Here is a 19,887-nt window from a genome sequence, read left to right as displayed (position 1 = left end):
TAATTTAAAAAGTGAAGTATAAAAGAACACGCCAAACCATTTAAATTATTAGTTCATGCAACAAAAACCTTTCTTACACTTTAAAAAGAAAAACCAAATCTGTGATTCGAATGTGAGCTTGAACGAAATGTGTAATTATCGTCGTAGTACACATCACGAAAGAGTGCGGGCCATCAAATGTAGTTAACTCGGCACTCGACAAAGAGCGCGCGTTGCTTGCACTCAGCGAGATATCGATATTTGACTACGTGTGCGCGCTCTATATGGGAAGCAACATAAACATGAATGATGCCAACTAGCGCTGGCTACATTTTTGTAAGTGGTACACCACGGCAACGCAAACGAACCGATAAAGGTTGTAACGTTTAAAAAGTCTTTAAAAGAAAATTTACACATCAGACAAAATCGTATTTCCGTTAATGAAATAAGTGGTAATGTTCAAATAATTATTAGATTTATACTTTAAAATACATCATTTTATACGGAAAAAATACTCGCACAAAGCGCTCGGAAACTAATAGCGGGACCAAAAACGATAGGTTTTTTAATCCAAATTTTGACGCCCTAAAATATAGGTGCGAAGATTATTTGCGTGCGACGATTATGCGATAAAAGAGGGTATTGTCTTGTTTTTTGTGCATAAGATTTAAGCATGGCTTCACCATTTTATCCCTCATCTGCCGCCTAGTAACATAACTATGTTCTCTTGTTTTGCACCTTACTAGCTAGAGAGAGAGAGAGAGAAGGTTACTGGGAGCGAGTTGGGTCCAGTACACTTCAAATTCCAACAGAGGCAGGGTCAACATGGACGGAATGGGACTACCAAGCGCTCTCTGGAGCTGAATGCTCACCCCAAGGGACAGACCCTAAAGACAAGGGACAGGCCTAAAGACAGTGACATGAATTAATTGGAGAGCCTCAAGTTAACTGGTCCTGTAAACTGATTAATACAATTTGTCACAAAATTTTTCTTAGTTTATTTTTTTTTAATATCAGTTGTGTGAGGACTGTTTCATCATTTCTACATGTTTTAAGCAGGACATAGTATTCCACAAATGGATAGTCTATCAAAATAACAGACATAAGTAAAACTAACCACAACCACAGTAATAAGATGAAAACACATTCAATTGTAAGAAGTACCTAAAATGAAGAGCCACACAACCAAATCATAGGACACATCCTGTATGAACTTCACTCAAAAGTTCTTTATTTTCCAGGCACAAATGAATGTCTAGATAGAATAAAAATGAATGAAAATATTAATGTAAGAATATTTTTTTTTAATTTGAAGCAGGAGCAGAACATAACTAAGAAAAAGTCTAAATGCTGTTTCAAGAGGATTTAAATGGCAAAAACTCCAGGCGAGCCTGCAATAATGAGAAAGCTCTCAAAGGTTGACTTACATTCCTGATGATGACAGCATCTGAACGTCTCGCCCCCGGGGCTCCCGAAGGGGGCATGTTCTGGGAGGGCCCGTTCGCAAAAGCCGGACCTCCGCTGCCAATGCTTGGCCTCACGTCCCTGCCCCCTCCGGCACCACCGCCCATGTCAAAGTCCCTGGAGGGAGCCCCGAACGCCCCGAGGGCGTTCACGCCGCCCCCGGCACCGGCCGCCAGGAGAGAGGACCGGGCGCCAGAGAGGCCGCCGGCCGCCAAGCCAAGAGTCGCCCCCAGGCTGGAGCCGGCGAGGGCAGAGCTGGCCAGGTTGGCGGACAGGCCAAGGTCACCACCTGCTGCCCCCAGCAGGCTCGCTGCTCCGCCCAGACCGCCCAGGCCCGCCGCACCTCCCAGGCCCGCTGGAGACAAACAACACCTGCTCACATCTCACACCTTCACCTACTCAGCAATCTCACATCTCACACCTTCACCTACTTAGCAATCTCACATCTCACACCTTCACCTACATAGCAATCTCACATCTCACACCTTCACCTACTTAGCAATCTCACATCTCACACCTTCACCTACTTAGCAATCTCACATCTCACACCTTCACCTACTTAGCAATCTCACATCTCACACCTTCACCTACTTAGCAATCTCACACCTCACACCTTCACCTACTTAGCAATCTCACATCTCACACCTTCACCTACTTAGCAAACACCTGCGTTTCAATTGAAAATGAACGTCATTTCAGCCATGAGACAGACAACCAAAAAAAAAATACTTTACAACTCCAAATCCAATTAACAAAGACTAGAAAAAAAACAATTTTCGAAGATTCTACAGATAATCCCCAATGTCACCGTTAAATCTTGAAAAGCAGCATAGTTACCAAAATAATTATTGTGCTGTTCTCTGGGTACACACACTTCTACTAGAAGCAGTAACCGGGTTGTATCTAACCAGCACTGTGCCAGCCCAACGCAAGTTAGGGCAACTACATTGCAGTCTCTGCCACGCAGCTTGTCTCTAATTTGACAATTCTCAAAAGTAAAACCATTGTTGTTTTGTGCCAGCAGTACATTGAGTGTGCAGAGTGTCTACATACAGACACTTGAACTAATTTCAGGACTTTTTCACAATCTTAGAGTAAAATTTCCCTAGAGGTTTTTGAAAATAATATGGAATTTACACACAAACACACACCAAAATTAACCATTAACAAATGTAATATTTTTTTTTTTTAGAATTCACACTAACATACCAACTTAAAGTTAGACATCTAAAACCTTTTGAGAGATAACTTCCACATTATTTAAGTAGAAAGATTTAAGTGTATTTAACGTGCTATAAAATCAAGGGCATCAAAAAACAAAATGGAAGCTAACAAAACACTGTTGGAGATAAAAGTTTCATGACTTTCAGCACCACTTATTTATTTAGGGACCTTTCATGATTTTAGTAACTGATTGACACCCGGGCTTCACTTTGCAGGTGACAATTGGGAAATGGTTATCACTGGTAATACGTTTGAGAACTGACATTCTATAGGTTATATAACACACAAACTAATTACAGTCTACTGGTGCTCATGCATTGTGATGCTTCACATGTCATCTAAACAGAGGTCGAACTAGGTTGCTGGATAGCGCTGACCATAGATTCTTCTGTTTTTGGGAGCGAGAACAGCAGAGCTTGCACTTAATGGAATAACTAAAATGTCTAAGAGTTATTGTGTAATGCGGTGTTGGCTTCGTACAACTTCAAGGTAGCATTTATTCCACCTGGGTGACATTAACAGAAACCCAGCCGTACTGTCTTATCTAGGAGGTATGTACATCAGATTAACCAAAACTGCAAAGAGATTGGAGAAAGTATTAAGCCTATGCTTCTTACCGATACTGACGAGAAAGAAAAGACTATGCTTTTTAATCAACCAAGACTTAGGTGTGTTGATGATGGGCACCCAAAAAGAAACACACCAACATACACAAAATACCAGCAGGAACTAAATAATGCATCTTAGTAGTCACACACCCAAGGTATTTCACAATATTGGGTTTGTGCATTGTAGGAAGAACAATTAATACCCAGCCATAGAGATTTGTAATACACACGCAAACTGAGTTCAGGTCTTAAACTTACTAACTAGTCGATAAACTAGCAAATCTTGCCTGTACCTGTTGCTTCAGACAATATTATCTGTACAGTAATTATTAACAATATTCATGGGGATACTAGCTCAATACTGGAGTAGCCTCACATAGTATGAATTCCTGTAATAAACTGGAATTCATAATTATTTTAGTACAACAATCACTGCTAAAAATTGTGCTTAAGCACATATTAAAGTTCATACTCTCTAAATTAAATATTACTGTGTCACTTAGAATTAATTTGTGCTTCAACAAAGATTATTTATTTAATATCTTATAATAAAATCATACGTAGATGTACAATAAGTAATGTTTCATTCTCAATCAAAAATAGTTAATAAAGTAATGATCATTCTGTAATAAAATTGTTATAAAGTATTGTTGGTTGTAGATTTAAGTATTAGTATTTTTTTTAATATATGAAAATTATATTACTTTTGTGAAGGTTTAAAATGTGTCTGTTATATTACAATGGAATTTAAAAAAAAATCTTACTTGGGTTTTGAGGACTGGAGTCCTATTGCAGATGTAGTGAGCAAGAATTCAAATAATCGCCAACGAGCACAAGATAGTTTTGAAATTTCTAACTAATGTTAACTCATTAACCTTGAACAACCATAGGAAATTTCAACCCAAAAATATTTGTTACACATTATGGATGATAGCTTTAACTAACATCCCTAGATCACATTCTTATAATAATGTTTTGTATGCTACAGAAGCTATCAAAGAAATTGTTTGTAACTGCCACCAGCTACAACACTTTGGAAATATTTGTTTACTGCCACCAGCTACCAACGCTTTGGAAATACAGTAGAACCTCGATGATACGTTCCCGTTTCATACATTTTCCCGTGTCATACGCCGATTAATTTTGGTCCCGCCGAAAGTACTATATTTACAATGGTTTACTTTCCCGGAACATACACTTATAAAATCAATAATTTCCCGTTTCATACGTTTTTACAAAGCGGAAAAGTCCTATACTTCACAAATTTTTTTGTTATATTCCTCCTGACAAAATACATTTTAATGCTTTTATTTTGAAAAACGTTCATTGTTTACCTTTGCAAACGTAAGAAAATAACTTTATCGCACCATAGATATGGATATTATCAGGAAGACTGTGCACCTCGCTACTAGCATCTATGGCCAGCACCAAGTGAGACTAGTGGCGCAAACTAGCAATGATTATGAAAATGGTGCACGCGCTTTACCAAGGCACGGATCTCATACATGTTTTGTGCATTCATTAATCTTTGAACTGAATATACCTGTTTGTTATTGTTTTCTTACGATCGGACTGTTTATTATTACGTTTCTCAAGTTAAAATTTTATTGAAATTTGTTCTGTTGCATAAAGTTGTTTGTAAAATGAAACAAACAAGCAAAAATTTCTGATTTTCTTTTTACAATAGCCTAATTTTTGTTATTTCTAATTTAGGCTTGGTGACCTTTCCCCCTCCAAGAAAGGACTGCTTTACTTGATTATGGACTGTATTTTACATTTCTGGTGGTTTTATTATATGTATATATAATGATGAATTCATATCTTTCATTAATATAATGCAATTATTTACACATTATGTATTTAAGTTTAATCTGACATTGTGCTGGTATGCTAGACTTAAAATTTTTTTTATTATTGCCATTCCCTTTTCATACACTTTTCCGCATCATACACCATTTTTGTGCCCTCCGTTGAAAAGTGTATGACAGGGGTTCTACTGTATTTATCACTTCAGGTAACATTTCTGACACAAATATAAATTATTTAGTATACATTAAAAAATTAATTTTTTTTTAATTTAATAACTTTTTATTACAGGACACTCAAGAGAACCTTTGCAACAAAAAAAAAAAAAATTTAATCATAATCTTAAGTTTTACTGCATTGCTTTATGCAAATTAAAATTTTTAACATAAAAACTTTTCACAAAATTTTGTCAAGTTTGTCAAAAATTTGATGTTGATCATATATAAATAATTATAAATAATTTTAATGAATTATGGGAATATTCCAATCCTTGTTTTTTGGACCATATATGGCTACTTTGCAGTAAGGTTAAAATCATTTTTGGAAGCACGCACGACTCTTTATATTCATGCACAAGATCAAGAACACAACATTTACAGCACTTCAAACTCAAAACAAATAATGATAATGTAAAGATATTCATAATAACTTACTAACAAACATTTAGAATTTTAATCATACAAATAACAAAGTTATTTCAATGTCTCGTGAAACAGAAACGAAAAAATTGTGCGACCATTTAAAACACTTGACAAATTTGACTCCTGAAATTGAAAACAAATAATTATTTACATATATGTATTTTTTCGTCATGTGTATAAGTAGCCATAATTGCATCTATGTAAAAATGAATGGTTACACCACCATGTGAAAGAGTATCAGCCATCTTACTGCATTTATCTATGGCGAAAGAGTCACAAACAAAATAAAATGTAAATAATGGTTCCTGTATATAGAAAAAATTTGCAGCAGATGTGTTTGTAGAATTGCTTAACTAAATTACAGTTAATGTTGCCACCATTAATATCCAAAAAGGCAAATAACTAAGGTTTTTAGAAAATATGAGCTGATTTTGTCACTCTCAAAAATAAAGGAGTTTTATAAACATTTTGTATTTAAATGAAAATGGATCGACTATTGCATTATTTTTCACTTCGCAAAATTTTCTTACCCCTAGAAATCAAGTCATATTGACACATTACTAATTATTAACCCTTTATAAAAATTGATTTCTAAATTGCTGAGAATTTTACTTCAAGCCTAATATTACCATTTTATAAAAAGCTTTTTTAGTTGCATTTTTTCACTGTTAATTCATTTTCAAGTTCTAGTTATGTTTTTAGATTGGAGAAAAGTAGGTATTTAGAGAATTAAATAACACCCAAGAACAAGGCACAAGAATTTACATTCGTCAAATTGTCTTTAAACTTAAATATGTTCTTTCACTGATGAGTAGGGCCTGGAATTTTTCGCGACCGCGAATTTTGCGAAAATTCGCGCGAATTTCGCATGAAAACGTGAAAAGTAAGTACATTCGCGAAAATCACAACATTTCTATATTACACTGCGAATATATCCCCGAAAAGTACCATTACAGTAGAATCCCGCCGATGCGACCCCCCTCTGATGCGTCCATTCCGTTTATACTACCTTTTTTTGAGAAACAGTGAAAAATTTGAGCAGAGAAAGTCGAAAAATTGAGTAAAATCGGCTGAAAAACAAGTCTGTTACACATTGTTGGGCGCTAAGTGTTCACGTTTATTTTGGCGAGAGCTGTACTGTAAGCAGGCAGGCATACAAAAGACGGCTAAAAATAGATACCACCCCTCTAGACTGGCCACGCGGCAGTGTCTAGCCGAGAGCACGGTGCCTACACTATGGCACGAAAAGCCGTCTCAGCTGTCACGTTATCTTACCCGCCCGGCGGCTTGATGTCATACGTGGCGTGATGCGACGCTTACCTCTCCCATCCCCTGCTAATTCTTCAGGGCTCATCCCTCCCAGAGCCACAAACCATGTAAAAACAACCCCCCCCCCCCTTCTTTTTAACAGCTAACATTTCAACACATTCCCTCCCTTGATTCAACCTTCTGCGTAAGAAACTGTCAGCATTCTCCTCCCCTCACACCCCGCGTGCGACAAAAGCCAGGTTGTATAGTCTATTCTCGGTAAAATAAATATTTTTATGGGCTTATACGACTGTCCTTCGCCGTTGATAAATACTTTAAAAGTTTGTTATTATGATACAATTTGTTTAATAGTCACAGCAGTTTCTGCTGAAAAATCACTAATACCTCGAATTTTATTGAATAGAAAAATTTAGCAGAGCCGTAAATATATTTATTTTACTGCATAGTTACTTTTCCATCTGCATTCCGTGTTTTTTTTCTTTTCTTTTTTTTTACGCTGTGAAGGGACGTGGAAAAGATAATTGCTTGAGCTGTCAAAATAAACATCGCTGACGGCAAGGCAGGGAGCGTATCCTGTCGGTCTGTCCCTGTGATTATCTACTCCAAAAACATGTCACAGCATTTCAGGATAGCATTGTTCACACTAAGTTTCTTCTCATTTGTGCGCCGGGGTTTGTTCAAGTGGCAACCCCGTGTTCCTCCACTCCATTATGCCAATACCGTATTTATTGAATGCAAGCAAACAAACTTTTGCACTCAACGAAAAATAAAAATAATATGATGCCGAATTCTAAACTACAGTGCACACTTGGCCGGATATGAGAACGTGTTTATTGTATTTTGCGAAAAGTGTATAAAATATATCAAAGCAAAAGAATAACCTAATATCTTGTATTTATCCAAGTTGCGTCGTATATGGTAAAATGTAAAGGTCCAGGTTAGCCAACATAGCTTCTACTAACTTCTCATGTAAGTGAATGCTTCCTAACCGAAGATCATACATTTCCCAGACTGTGAGAAGTTTTGTTTTGTGTAAAGCTAAACACATATGTTAGCGGCTAACGAATTTATCTTACCGTTTATTTTGTGTAACTTCGTAAATAGCAAGAGAATAAGCAAATAATGATTTTGCAGGTACAAAATTTGTCTGCGCAGCAAGACTGGGAGTGTGCAGGCATGCGTGACTATCATGCAGCCAGCATCTGTTGTTGACGTCACGAGCCGCGACAGCATTCCCAACGTAGTGACATTCCACTGCTGATATTTATTCGCGCGCCAAGTTTAGTTGATTGTTTTCGTAACAGCCTGTATGTAGTATGTTGCAACATATTTCTGTCTAGAGTTTGAAAATGCCGAATAATACTTTGAGTGCTCGAGACCGAGCATATCAGTATCAGAAACATGGGTTTTATTGTACTGACAATAGCACAGGGATGTGCAAATTTTGCAACTGTAAAGTTTCATGGGAAAGAAAAGATTCCATTGACAAACACCTAAAGTCGGCTAAGCTTGTGGCATCGGCAGCCGAAAAAAAGAAAATTTGTAGTTGCAAACATCTATAGCAACGTGTCTGTTTTGTGCAACTGTTTTGGATTTAATTGGCTGTTATTATGCATATTAGTCTATTCCTAGTATACATGGATTGTTTATTAAATATGTAAACTATTATATTCAATAACTGCACTATTTAGTCAACATTTAAAATACCGGTAAAATTTCCATTGCATAACGAAAATACCGACTTTAAACAACCGCTTTTCTAATTTGAAAGTACCGCTTTTTGCATACTGAAAACACCGAAATTTTCCAGGCCCTACTGATGAGTTCTGTATCAAAATTGTAAATAAATGTTCTTTTTTTTTTAGATTGATACCATTACAGAATATTTGCACAACCCTAATTAAAAGGTTTATTGCTTGGTGGGCTAGAAAGAATGTATCTTATAAACACAAACAGAACCTCAGATTTTTTTTAACATTTGGAAATTGGATATTCAAGACTTCTGTACCTTAAAAGAACTCTTCTGCAGTTATGTTATAGACTACACTTAATTCTAAAGAGACCAATAATTATGTTTAATCACACTCACCTAAGCCAGCTTGACCAATCACTCCTTGCAACTGCCCTAAAACAGTTTAGTGACAAAAATTTGTCAAACTGAATGCAAAGCAAAAACATGTATAACTTAAGAAAAAATTAAAGATTATCAAAATAAATACAGCAGAACACAACAAATTTTAACTTAACACACATTGGAACATAAAAAAAATTCATTTTTATGTAAAATTAAATTTAAACCATGTCAACCTCACCTGCACAGTTCAAAAAATTACCTACTTAACATTTAGATATACCTACAAAATTCTGGAATTTCACACAACTTTAAGATACAATTAATGAAAAGAGATGAATTTATGGAAAAATTTACAGAGCAAAAACAGGTGTATGGACTAATAAAATTTTTTTTCTTCAAGCACAAAATTGTTATTTCACACAAAAATCCTAAGAAGAATTTCATCTTACCTAGGCTGCTCAAAGCTGTAGCACCTTGTGGGAGAGATGCAGCCAATCCCGTGGCCTCTTGGCCAATATTGGGCAAGTTACCTTCAACAACCAATGCACATGAGTCAGCATCAATTTGTTCAGGTCAAACAGCAATTACAAATGATTCTCACTGCCACAAATTTAGTAAATTTATGGTTTAAAAAAGTCTCAAGGTTCCCTAAAAATAACTGACATAGTTCATATCCATTCAAGCCGTGGTTACCTTCAGTTGCAGGTGTTTCCGAATTTTAGAGATGGGTCGAGTCTTGGTTTATCGAGTCGAGTCGAGCCGAGCCGAGTTGGGTCAGATTGACTCGACTCGAAAACAGAGTCACATATTTTATCAAGTTCAAGACTAGAAACACGTTTAGAGTTAAGTACCATCATCGTGACATTATAGCATTTTATTATAGGTTGTCTAAACGTTTTCGCCAAGTCATTAATACAGCAAGAATTGATAATGACCTTCAAACAAAACAAATCCCGTGCAAACCTAACCTTGCCCGCTACCGTGCTACGGCGCTATAATAGGTACAAGTGCAACCAAACCTAGGTCTACCATCATTTATGAACGTGACGTCGTAACGTGATTTTGTCGATAGTGGCGACAGTTTATAGGACAAAATTATGTCACATGACCATTTTATATAAAAAAAAACTTGGAAAACAGCGTGCACTTTTTTAATTTTGTTTTACATCCTGTGTTTACTTCAAATATGGTACCGCATTTGTTTACAAGATACGTCAATGGGTTTTCACTGAAGAAAAATTTGTACCAAAACGCACATGTATTAATAATCATTACGTTTATCATGCCCCGTTTATAATAACTCATATAAACAAGAGATTTCCGTAACCTAAAAATAAAAACACTAAATAATTATATTATAATATTAAGTAAATAACATCCAAGCCATGAAGCGTGAAAATGGCTAAGTGTTAGGCCAGCCAGCCTTGCATTTTGGAACTAAATTTAGCTGTGTTCCGCTACGCAGCGCTGCATGTCAATAACGTTTAAGATAAAATTACTTTCTTTTTGTTTGAATAAAATTAGTGGTGCACCGATGCGGATACCGATGAATCATAATCGGCGATTATGGGTACTTACCGATTAATCGTAATCGGAGATTATCTTAATGATTACTTTGCCGATTATTTACGTCCCGGCGTAATTAAGTAGGTTTCTACCGTGTAATATTTTGTTACACATTTTAGGATGAAATACGGTAATATTTGTATATATTACAAAATTCATCTAACCCCGTCATATAATTACAGATATTTCGTTAAGTTTAATAAATCTCATTGCCTCGAACAATAAAATAGACATTTTTCCTACACGTTTATTTACGATTCGTCTTTTGTTTAGTGGCCTTGTACATTACCTATAGCCAGAGACGTAAAATATATGGCACGCAATCAAAATACCACAAACAGTTGCAGTGGATTCTATGACAATCGATCTTTTCGAGTCGTAGTAGCGGTTCAAAATCGTGGTCCCGATGCCTTCTAGTTTTTATCACTGCGTTTTACAAACTCGTTATGGGCGTCTTTGGTAACATTATCCGTTTATTTGTATGACGTGATAAGTGAAAAAGTATTTATAATTTTATATATTCAGTCAATATAAATAAAATCACATGTGCTAGTATTGGTTTTTAGTCATTTTTATATAATTATAGTGAGATGGCGAGTAGGGAGAAAAAAAAAGTGAAGTGTGGAATATTTTTCTATAAACTCAAGTGAACAAAATAAAGCAGCATGTTTACATTGTTAAACGGTAATTTCTTGATGCAACCTTATGTTATAGTCAATAATAATGCTAGTTTTCCGCAACAAAAACTTACACATTGTAAATTATAATTATTAGACTGTAGTTCAAGTTGTTTACAATAACAAATATAAATAGAAGTTAATTTAATTTACACTTTGCAATGACTTAATAGTGTATTTTATATATTTTTATACTGTTATTACCTATAACTGTATTCGCGACTTTACCTTATCTTGTTATTAAATTCACATGGGAATAAAAATTTTTGTGTGCATTATTACACTTAAAAAAATTTCTTCATTATAATCGCTAACTGAATCGGTATCTGCCGATTATTGCTCTCATAATCGGAAATCGAATCGGTAATCGGTAAAGTCATAACGGTGCACCACTAAATAAAATATAATAACAACAACAACGCTCAAGCATTTTATTTGGCAATCAGTTACTGATCGCTAGTGGTGTGAAAAAATGGTGTTACCATTTTTACGCGAAAAAACGCGAAATAACGCGATAATTGGACTTAAAAACGACATAAAATGAAAATCCGTTTTTTAAACTACTAAGTCTGAAAAACAATATACATCGTAAATCAGCTATATCGGTGAACATGTTTTGACGTTGTAAAATACTATACATATATACATTCTTTTATTTTTATGAATGCACTAATTTCTTAGCATTTTTAACATTGATAAATGGTTAAATATCACGTTCACTGAGGTAACAACATAAATATTATTCCGTTCTAACGTTCGCTTTGTTTTAGCAGAATCGCCAACATACGAGAACACATAACTCCATGAACGCGACTTAAAACTAATTTCAAAAAGTTAAATATTAAGTCCATTTCCAACTAATTTCGCGCGAGTTAATATACGTTTAGTTTCTTCAAAACGTAACACAATTTCATTGTAATTTTATTTTACCAGCACTTATAGATACTGGTATTTTTATTACAACTTTGGCTTGGTAACGTTGGCTAAGCGTAAATACTGGCAGTCCTTTGTCACGTACACACGTTACGTTGCTGCTTCAAAACAATGCCGAAATTAAAGCCTACAGCCGAGTCCCGAGCAAAATAATTTAAATGTGATGGTTTATATGTTTCTAACAAGATTTTATTTGCAAGTGGTGCAATTGTAGAGTTGACCAAGAAAGGCGCGACACTGTTGTAAAACGTCAACAGTAAACACCACGTTAAAGTTAGGTTAGGAAGTGCAGCTGGTGTCAGCAGCAAACGTTTAGCCACGATGGAAGAAGTGACTACTGTTGCCAAAAAAATGAGAGAAGACAGAAAAGTTCATCATTAAAACTACACAGGCGTTTATCTCTGCAAATATACCACTTGAGAAATTGTTTTTAACAGAGATTAAATGCGTATAGTGGTGAAACTATGTAAATTTATTGACTAGTCATAAAGTTAATAGTCCATTTAAAACAGTTTAAACTGTTTCCGATAGCATTACAGTGTACATGGTTACAAATTTAAAAATACGTATATTTTTATCCTTATTTTCTGCTGCAAATTCCTATAAAAACACAAAACACCGAAATTGTTGATTTTGGAAACGAAAGTGGCTAAATTATAAAACCATAATTTCACACCCCTACTGATCGCCAAATCAAATGCATGAAATATTTATTTATTAAACCTATTGATATTCTTGTAGTTGTAACAGTTCCGGGCAAATTATCTTGCAGCGGAAAGTGTATTTACATTGAGAAGTTACGTAACTCGACGTTTGCAACACTGACTAGTGAGAAGCCAAAAACGGCATACGAATTTCAGCAAAAGTAAATACTGATACAAATATTAAGTGGATTTTACATGGAGAAAAAATCGGAACACGGTAGAAACAAGGTATCTAATTACTTTGTTCCAAATTCAAAATGTTTAAGAGAAAAGAGAAGTTGTACAAATAGTTTAAATGAAGGAGCTACAGGTTCTAGCAACCAAAGTGACAAACTTTTTGGTGGACCAAAACCTAAAACCAGGGCTGCAATTTGGAATTTTTTCGAGAAGTTGGATGAAATGCAAGCAAAATGTAACACGTGTAAAAAAATTTACAAGACACCATCATGCTCAACTTCTTCACTTATACTGCACTTGGGACATCCATAGATCACAAAAACGAAAGTATGACGAAATTGTTGATATTGCAAATCAGGTCAAACCGAAGCAGTAGGCGAGACGTGACAATATAAACAAAAGACATTGGGAAATTGCTGAGGATTAACTAGCAACGAATTTTCACCTTTCAAATACAATTTTTACTACAAAACCACCATCACTCAATAACAATTTTTTTGTTCTCCAGTGGCGTATACAATTTTCCTGGCAATGTTTTATCTTCCCAAGGCACAAGGTCTCATATCCTACACTTTTTTAATGATGTTACCTAGGTTTTTTAGCAGCCGTAGATGATTGCTACCGCAAACCTTCCATAATCATTGCAAAATCTCTCTCACAGAAAAACTACTTATAAACCACGTGAAAGACATCTGTCGTCCGTTAAGCAACAGCAGGTTAACCGACCTTGGACTTTAATGCAACTTGTGCTATGCAGCTTCGTCAAGTTTTGAATATGCTGTGCACCATGATTTTTCAACACGTTTTATAAAAAACTGTGCGTGGTTTACACAGGTAAACATAGTACAGTCAAACCTCTCTGAAACGACCCCTCACGGTTCCCAGGAATAGGGTCTTAATAGAGGGAGGGGGGGGGGGTCGTAATAGATGTTTTCCGAAATTTTCAGTTGCTTTCACCCCCCCCCCCCCCCCACCAAACCGCTACTCACTAACTAGCCATACTATGACAGGATGCTGTCACTCACACAATGCTAGACGGCTTTGCTTTAAACCCACTTCAACCTTCATGACAGTCCGTCGCCCTACAGGCCACCTCAAGAAAATACGCCAAAAGACAGTTTATTTTTACTGGTTAGTTTACATGTATGCTTGCCGTAATTAAATACACTAGAACCCCGATGTCACTAACCCCGGATTTAACGAAGCAGTGATTTTACGAATACATTCTCGGGAACTGTCAAAAAATTGGACATTTTGACCAAAATGTGAAAATCAGAAGAAAGAAAAAAAAATGAAATGAAAGATCATTAAAATCTGTTAATTTTAACACACAGCGTATTTTTGTGTCGGCTTTAATACTTCCAATAATGTTCATGTAAGAAAAACAAAAAAATAATGGGACATTTCCTTTAAAAACATGGCAGCGGTAGGTTCTGCAACGCGAGTGGGCGCACACGAAGATCCCCTCGTTAACATTCTTCAAGGCTAGCTCATCCCTCCCAGACACACAAACCATCTAGTGTCCTCCCTTAGAACACCCGAACTTCGCTCCCCTTTGAAAAACCTTCAGTGAGAAAATGCTCTTTTCACTCTCTTTTCTCCCGCAAAATTTGGCTATTATGAATGGGGTACTAAAGCGGTGAGGGAGAGGTAAGATTGTTGTAAATATTTTCGGACCCTCCCTCCTCACCAAACACGCCCAAAAAAAGTCAAAATATGTCACTTTTCACACCAAGTTCGAGTTCAGTCATCTCTGGCAAGGAATTTACAAGCTTTCAAAATAAAATATAAATGTATTTTAATAGCAAGGGTCCTATGAAAAGGAATGTACGAAATAAAATCAAGCTGCTGTCACCAAACAAAGCATAAAACGGCCCAATGCGTGGTCGTTCGTTATTGCTCGCGCGAAAGGCGAGACGTGGAATGTTAGAAGAAAGATAAATGCGGGGGAGACAGACGGCAGCCAGAGTGTTTCCTGCGTGGGACTAAGTGGCGTAGCCTTATTTTTTTATGCTGGGTGAAGCGACCATTTTCTGTCAACCCACGGGAAAAGATAATTGCTTGAGCTGTCAAAATAAACATAGCTGCGTCAGTTAAAACAAGTCGAGGCGGGTGTGCATCCAGTCGGTCGCTGTGTATATCTACTCGAAAAACATAACATCTTCTCAATTCATAACAAGATTCCTTATAACCTACACGTATTGCCGGATGTTTTCAGCCTGATCCACACAAGTTCTTTAGCCACGTTTTGAATGAAAACAACTGGCGGGCCAGTGTTGTGCCCTGTTTTGCGGACACACAAAGCTTTTATCAATTTGCCGACAGTTTTAATATATTTTTACTCTTGTTAAAATGAAGCAGATAACGTGATTCGTGGAATGGGGGTTGTCAAGTGCTGACAGCGGTCGACAGGAAGTGGTATCTATTTTAAGATATGCGCTGCCTACGGCAGTACAGCACTCGGCAAGAGAAACGCAGTAAAACGCTACTCACCACAAGAAACTTATTTTCTGTCCTATTTTCTTCGGATTTTCAGCAATTTTTTCATGGTTCCTCGATATCAGGTTGTAAGAGAGGTGGTCGCAATAAATGGGGTCGCAAAAAAAAAGGTTTTACTGTACCTTCAATTCGATCCCATGCTATAATTACTATAATATCCCATTATAACTACCACAATGCCTGACTACAACTTGAAAAGCGATTGCTGTCACAAAGTGTTTCGTCTTGTGATCTTTGGCAAGGTCATGTTAATTAAATACCTACCAACACAAAGCGTTCCGGAATCTAACATTGAGACCGAAACACCGTGCAAATTTTATGCGATAATTTTTTCACTACAAATTTTGATGTCCTAAAATTTCAATACTTAACACGGAAATTAAGCAACACTTACGTGCAACATCATGCAGAGGGTTCCCACCCGCTCCGAGGCCCATCCCAACGCTCCGGAGACCTTCAGGAAGTCTGGGGGGACCGTCGGGCTTGTGGTCCACCCGGTCCATCCTCACGGCCAACTTGCGGTCGTACAGCATCTGGTTGTTGAGCATGGAGATGGCCTGGACGGCCTCCACCGGGTGGTCGTACTCCACGACCCCGAACCCCCGGCTCTTGCCCTCCTTGTCCATGCTCACCTCGGCGCTCTGCACCTTGCCGGCCAGCTTGAACACCTCCTTCAGCTTCTGGCTGTCCACCTTGTAGTCCAGCTGTTCAAACAGTCGTTCCTTCATCAGCCCCTCACCAAAACACAGAACATTTCAAGTATTTTGTCGGTGTTTTAATCATTACTATTAATTGGACGTAGTTATGCAAAAAGGAACCAACCCACATGAAACATATTCTGAGTATTTTGAAGTTTAAGTTCATTATAAATTGTAATTCTGGTATCGATAACATAATGTGGGTATAATTTTAATGGTCTAGTATAAATACTGATATAATAATAGCAACGACAGTACGATCAACCTTGTACTATTTTAATTTATTTTCAAATAAAATATAACAAAATTGTGGGTTGGTTCCTTTTTGCATAACTACGTCCAATTGAGGTTATATTTAGTAGTGTTTTATTATTTGTTTACTTCATAATTTCAAATTAACATGTGTATTATTTACGTTTTTTATATATTTTAAAGCATAGCAAGGATAAATGGACGGTAAATTTCAAGAACATTCTAGAAAGATTGAAAAGAAAGGAAGACACGGGCGCAACACACTGTCGCCGGCAGGTCATTTTTTCACGCCTCAAGTTGGTGCGTCGTTGGAAAACCCCAGCATGTGAACGCACAACTGCGCAGCAATAAACTGGAACTTTCGCTGGGCGCGGTCTCGCCCGCCAATCAGAGCGAGCCTTGAGGTGGTGTAACGTGTCTTTTCCAGACTTTTAGGGAGTGGTAACTGTGTTGCAGTAGTCAGTGTCAGAGTAAGTTTTGTAAGTCGGTCAGTAATGGTCGTCATCCAGTCGGCCCAAGGTGCGACAGCACCAGCGGCAGTTCGTAAGAAAAAATGTATCTTGTTAAAAGGAATTTTTTTTTAAATATAAACAAAACTTTATGTAATAGTGTTTTCAATTGTATTTGTTATTATTCCGGGTTGCCAAGCCGGGCCAACCTGGAATGTAACAAGTGGCGCTCCTTTAGAATTATTTGAATAAGTCTCGCACCCTTGATATTTAGACCATAAAAAAATATATGATTAAAATAAGTCTCATACCAAACTTAGAATCATATTTCAACTTTCTATTATTTTTTTTTATTCCAGACTTGCATAATCATTCCAAATTATAACTTGCCTTAAAGGTTTCCAGTAAAAATAATATAGCCCTCTCAGTATAGTTTTAGATGTCTACCAGTGCCGACTGAAGATGTTTTGTTTACTGCAGTGAAGCTCCATTAAAATTTTGGCCACAATATTATTTTTTCTCCTCCAGTCATGGATACGCTTTCTTCCCATAACATGATTTCCCGTTTCCTTGTAATTTTTTTATAATTTTAGGGGTTTTCTGCACCTTACATAATCGCAACCGCAAACCTTAGGTAATCATTACAACAATATTTTTTTTACAAGTAAATGCACTTTCAAACCACATGCAAGATGTCTGTTGTAATTTAACCAATAGCAGGTTAAACAACACTGGAGCTTAAAGGAACTTTTCCTATGCAGCTTTTCCTGGCAGCTTTGTCAAGTTTTGACTAAGCCAAGCACCATGATTTTAAACACATATTTTTTTAAAAATGTGCGGATTATTCGATGAATATGGTAATATGTAGACACAATTTTGAAAAAGATACAGCTAACTCACGTTTTTATAATGAACGACCATTGAAGAAACCATTACAATGTTGAAAGAAGCTTATCTCAAAAAATTCCCTGACACTTCCAGATTTTCCCTCACTTGTTTCATATTCCCTGTCTTTCCCTGGTTTTCTAAGTATGTGGCCACCCTGTAGCTGTCATTTGGTTGCTGAAAATTTATAAATTTTTTTGGTGTAGTTCTAGTGGTCATTGGTTTGTTCGAAAGTTAAAATAAAAGTACATATTTGGAAACTAAGAAAACAGATTGTGCATACCAATAAATTTTCCAGTACTACCTTCTTACTGGCATGGTACACACAAGTGCATAGACTTGTCACAGCTGGTAAGCTGGAAGCAACTTTATGTAGAAATCACTAGAGTAGCCATTATTAACACAACTCACGTTCGCGACAAACACTCGGTTGACCAGTGGCTCAGAAACGCCGAGAGACTCGAGGAATTGCGGGCTCAGTCCGTAAGTGTTGGTCCACTTCTGCGGGCCACCTCCGTTATGCACGAGAGGTCTCGGCTGCTGGTTCCACTTGTTACGGTCATCTCTGTTCACTCGCGGAGGCCTGTCGCTGTTGCCTCCATCGGGGCCTCCTCCCCCACCACCACCAGCACGTACCAACCGCCCATACTTGTCTCTCTCGGCATCAAAGTCCTGCCACAAATAAAAAGAAATCAAGCTTGTTGGGTTGTTCGTATAAAATTATTTCTTTATAGAAATATTATAAATGTACTATATTAACAGATTTTTTTTTATAAATACAATATAAACATATATGAATAAGACAACATTCACATTATAGCCATGGACACAAATAATGTATTCATATTTGCAAGTATTTTCTTATGAATATTCATATTTGCAAATATTAATTTTCCTGTATTGATAATTGCATATTTATATTTGTCTATCAGTGAAAACACATATTTTCCACCTTTATTAGTATCTAAGCTGTTTTACCAAACTGCGGATCTGTCGATCCTGAAGTAAATCTTAAGATTTAATCCACTGGTCCAAACTTCTTCCTAAACCATACCCTCCATTTTATACACAAAATATAAACCACAACCAACTATAAACCTGTATCCCTACTAATATTATAAATGTGAAAGTGTGTTGTCCGTTTTGTATCCTTTCACGCAGCAACGGAGTAATGGATCAACACAATTTTTTTGCACGGCTCCAATAAAAGACTTGAAAAAATACTAAACCCCTCCTTTAGACCAGATTTTGAACAAGGAATTTTATTAAAATACAGTCCATATTGTTAAAATTTACAAACAGTCAATACATACTATATTTTTTTGCAAACTTTAAAAGTTATACTATGGCATTCCTAAAATATTAATCTGAAACATTAAAAATGACACACTATATCACTAAGTATATATTTATTTTTGCTAGTTATTAAAAAAAAAAGTAAAAAAAATAATAACAACCATATCCATTGAAGTTTAATAGTGTGCACTCTACTGGTGAGCTAAGCTAATTGGCAATAAAAAAAAGTTATATATGTGTAAGCAATGTAATGCCAGTTTTCTTAGTTATTTTCAAACTTGCGATTTCTACTATGATTTCTTACTACAAATATTTTAGTCCCAGGGTAGGTTCACAAAAATAAAGTTTAATTCAGCACACCTTCACGATTGGAACATCCCCTAATTTTTACAAAAGTGACTATATACAGGTTTATGTTGCTACACGGGGGTCCATCATCCTTTTGACTTATTTCCGTCATCGACTTCAATTCCATGTTCACAAAATCACTCCTACAAAATGGCATATATCTAGAGCTAAGATGTTTAAGCATCAAAAAAATTTGCATGGATCCTGATCTTCCATATAAAAAAAATCCTGTGTTATATAAAAAAACCTAACTATTTTACAAGCAATTTATTTTTGAAACTCTCTTTTTAAAAACTTAATAGTAAATAGCATTCAGAAAAATTGAACTATTTCTCCTT

The 19,887-nt window shown here is 36.3% G+C and overlaps 1 protein-coding gene across 2 annotated transcripts in view; it reads right to left on the bottom strand.

Annotated features, from left to right (window-relative positions):
• The window catches only part of LOC134534925 (myelin expression factor 2-like), a 47,683-nt gene that overhangs the window by 16,372 nt on the left and 11,424 nt on the right, over positions 1-19,887 (bottom strand). For both annotated transcript variants that reach the window (XR_010075556.1, XM_063373648.1), the window contains exons 4-8: positions 18,317-18,577; positions 16,016-16,325; positions 9,515-9,595; positions 9,081-9,116; positions 1,407-1,798 (exon numbers count right to left, since the gene is read on the bottom strand). Coding sequence is in view for 1 of the 2 variants with exons in the window: in XM_063373648.1 (XP_063229718.1) it covers positions 1,407-1,798; positions 9,081-9,116; positions 9,515-9,595; positions 16,016-16,325; positions 18,317-18,577 (1,080 nt within the window). In the remaining variant the exon portion in view is untranslated. The remainder of the gene's footprint in view (positions 1-1,406; positions 1,799-9,080; positions 9,117-9,514; positions 9,596-16,015; positions 16,326-18,316; positions 18,578-19,887) is intronic.

The sequence above is a fragment of the Bacillus rossius genome, chromosome 8, assembly GCF_032445375.1.
Source record: "Bacillus rossius redtenbacheri isolate Brsri chromosome 8, Brsri_v3, whole genome shotgun sequence".
NCBI classification, from domain to species: domain Eukaryota; kingdom Metazoa; phylum Arthropoda; class Insecta; order Phasmatodea; family Bacillidae; genus Bacillus; species Bacillus rossius.
The sequence above is the reverse complement of the archived record's forward strand: the minus strand, read 5'-3'. Positions and strand labels throughout refer to the sequence as shown.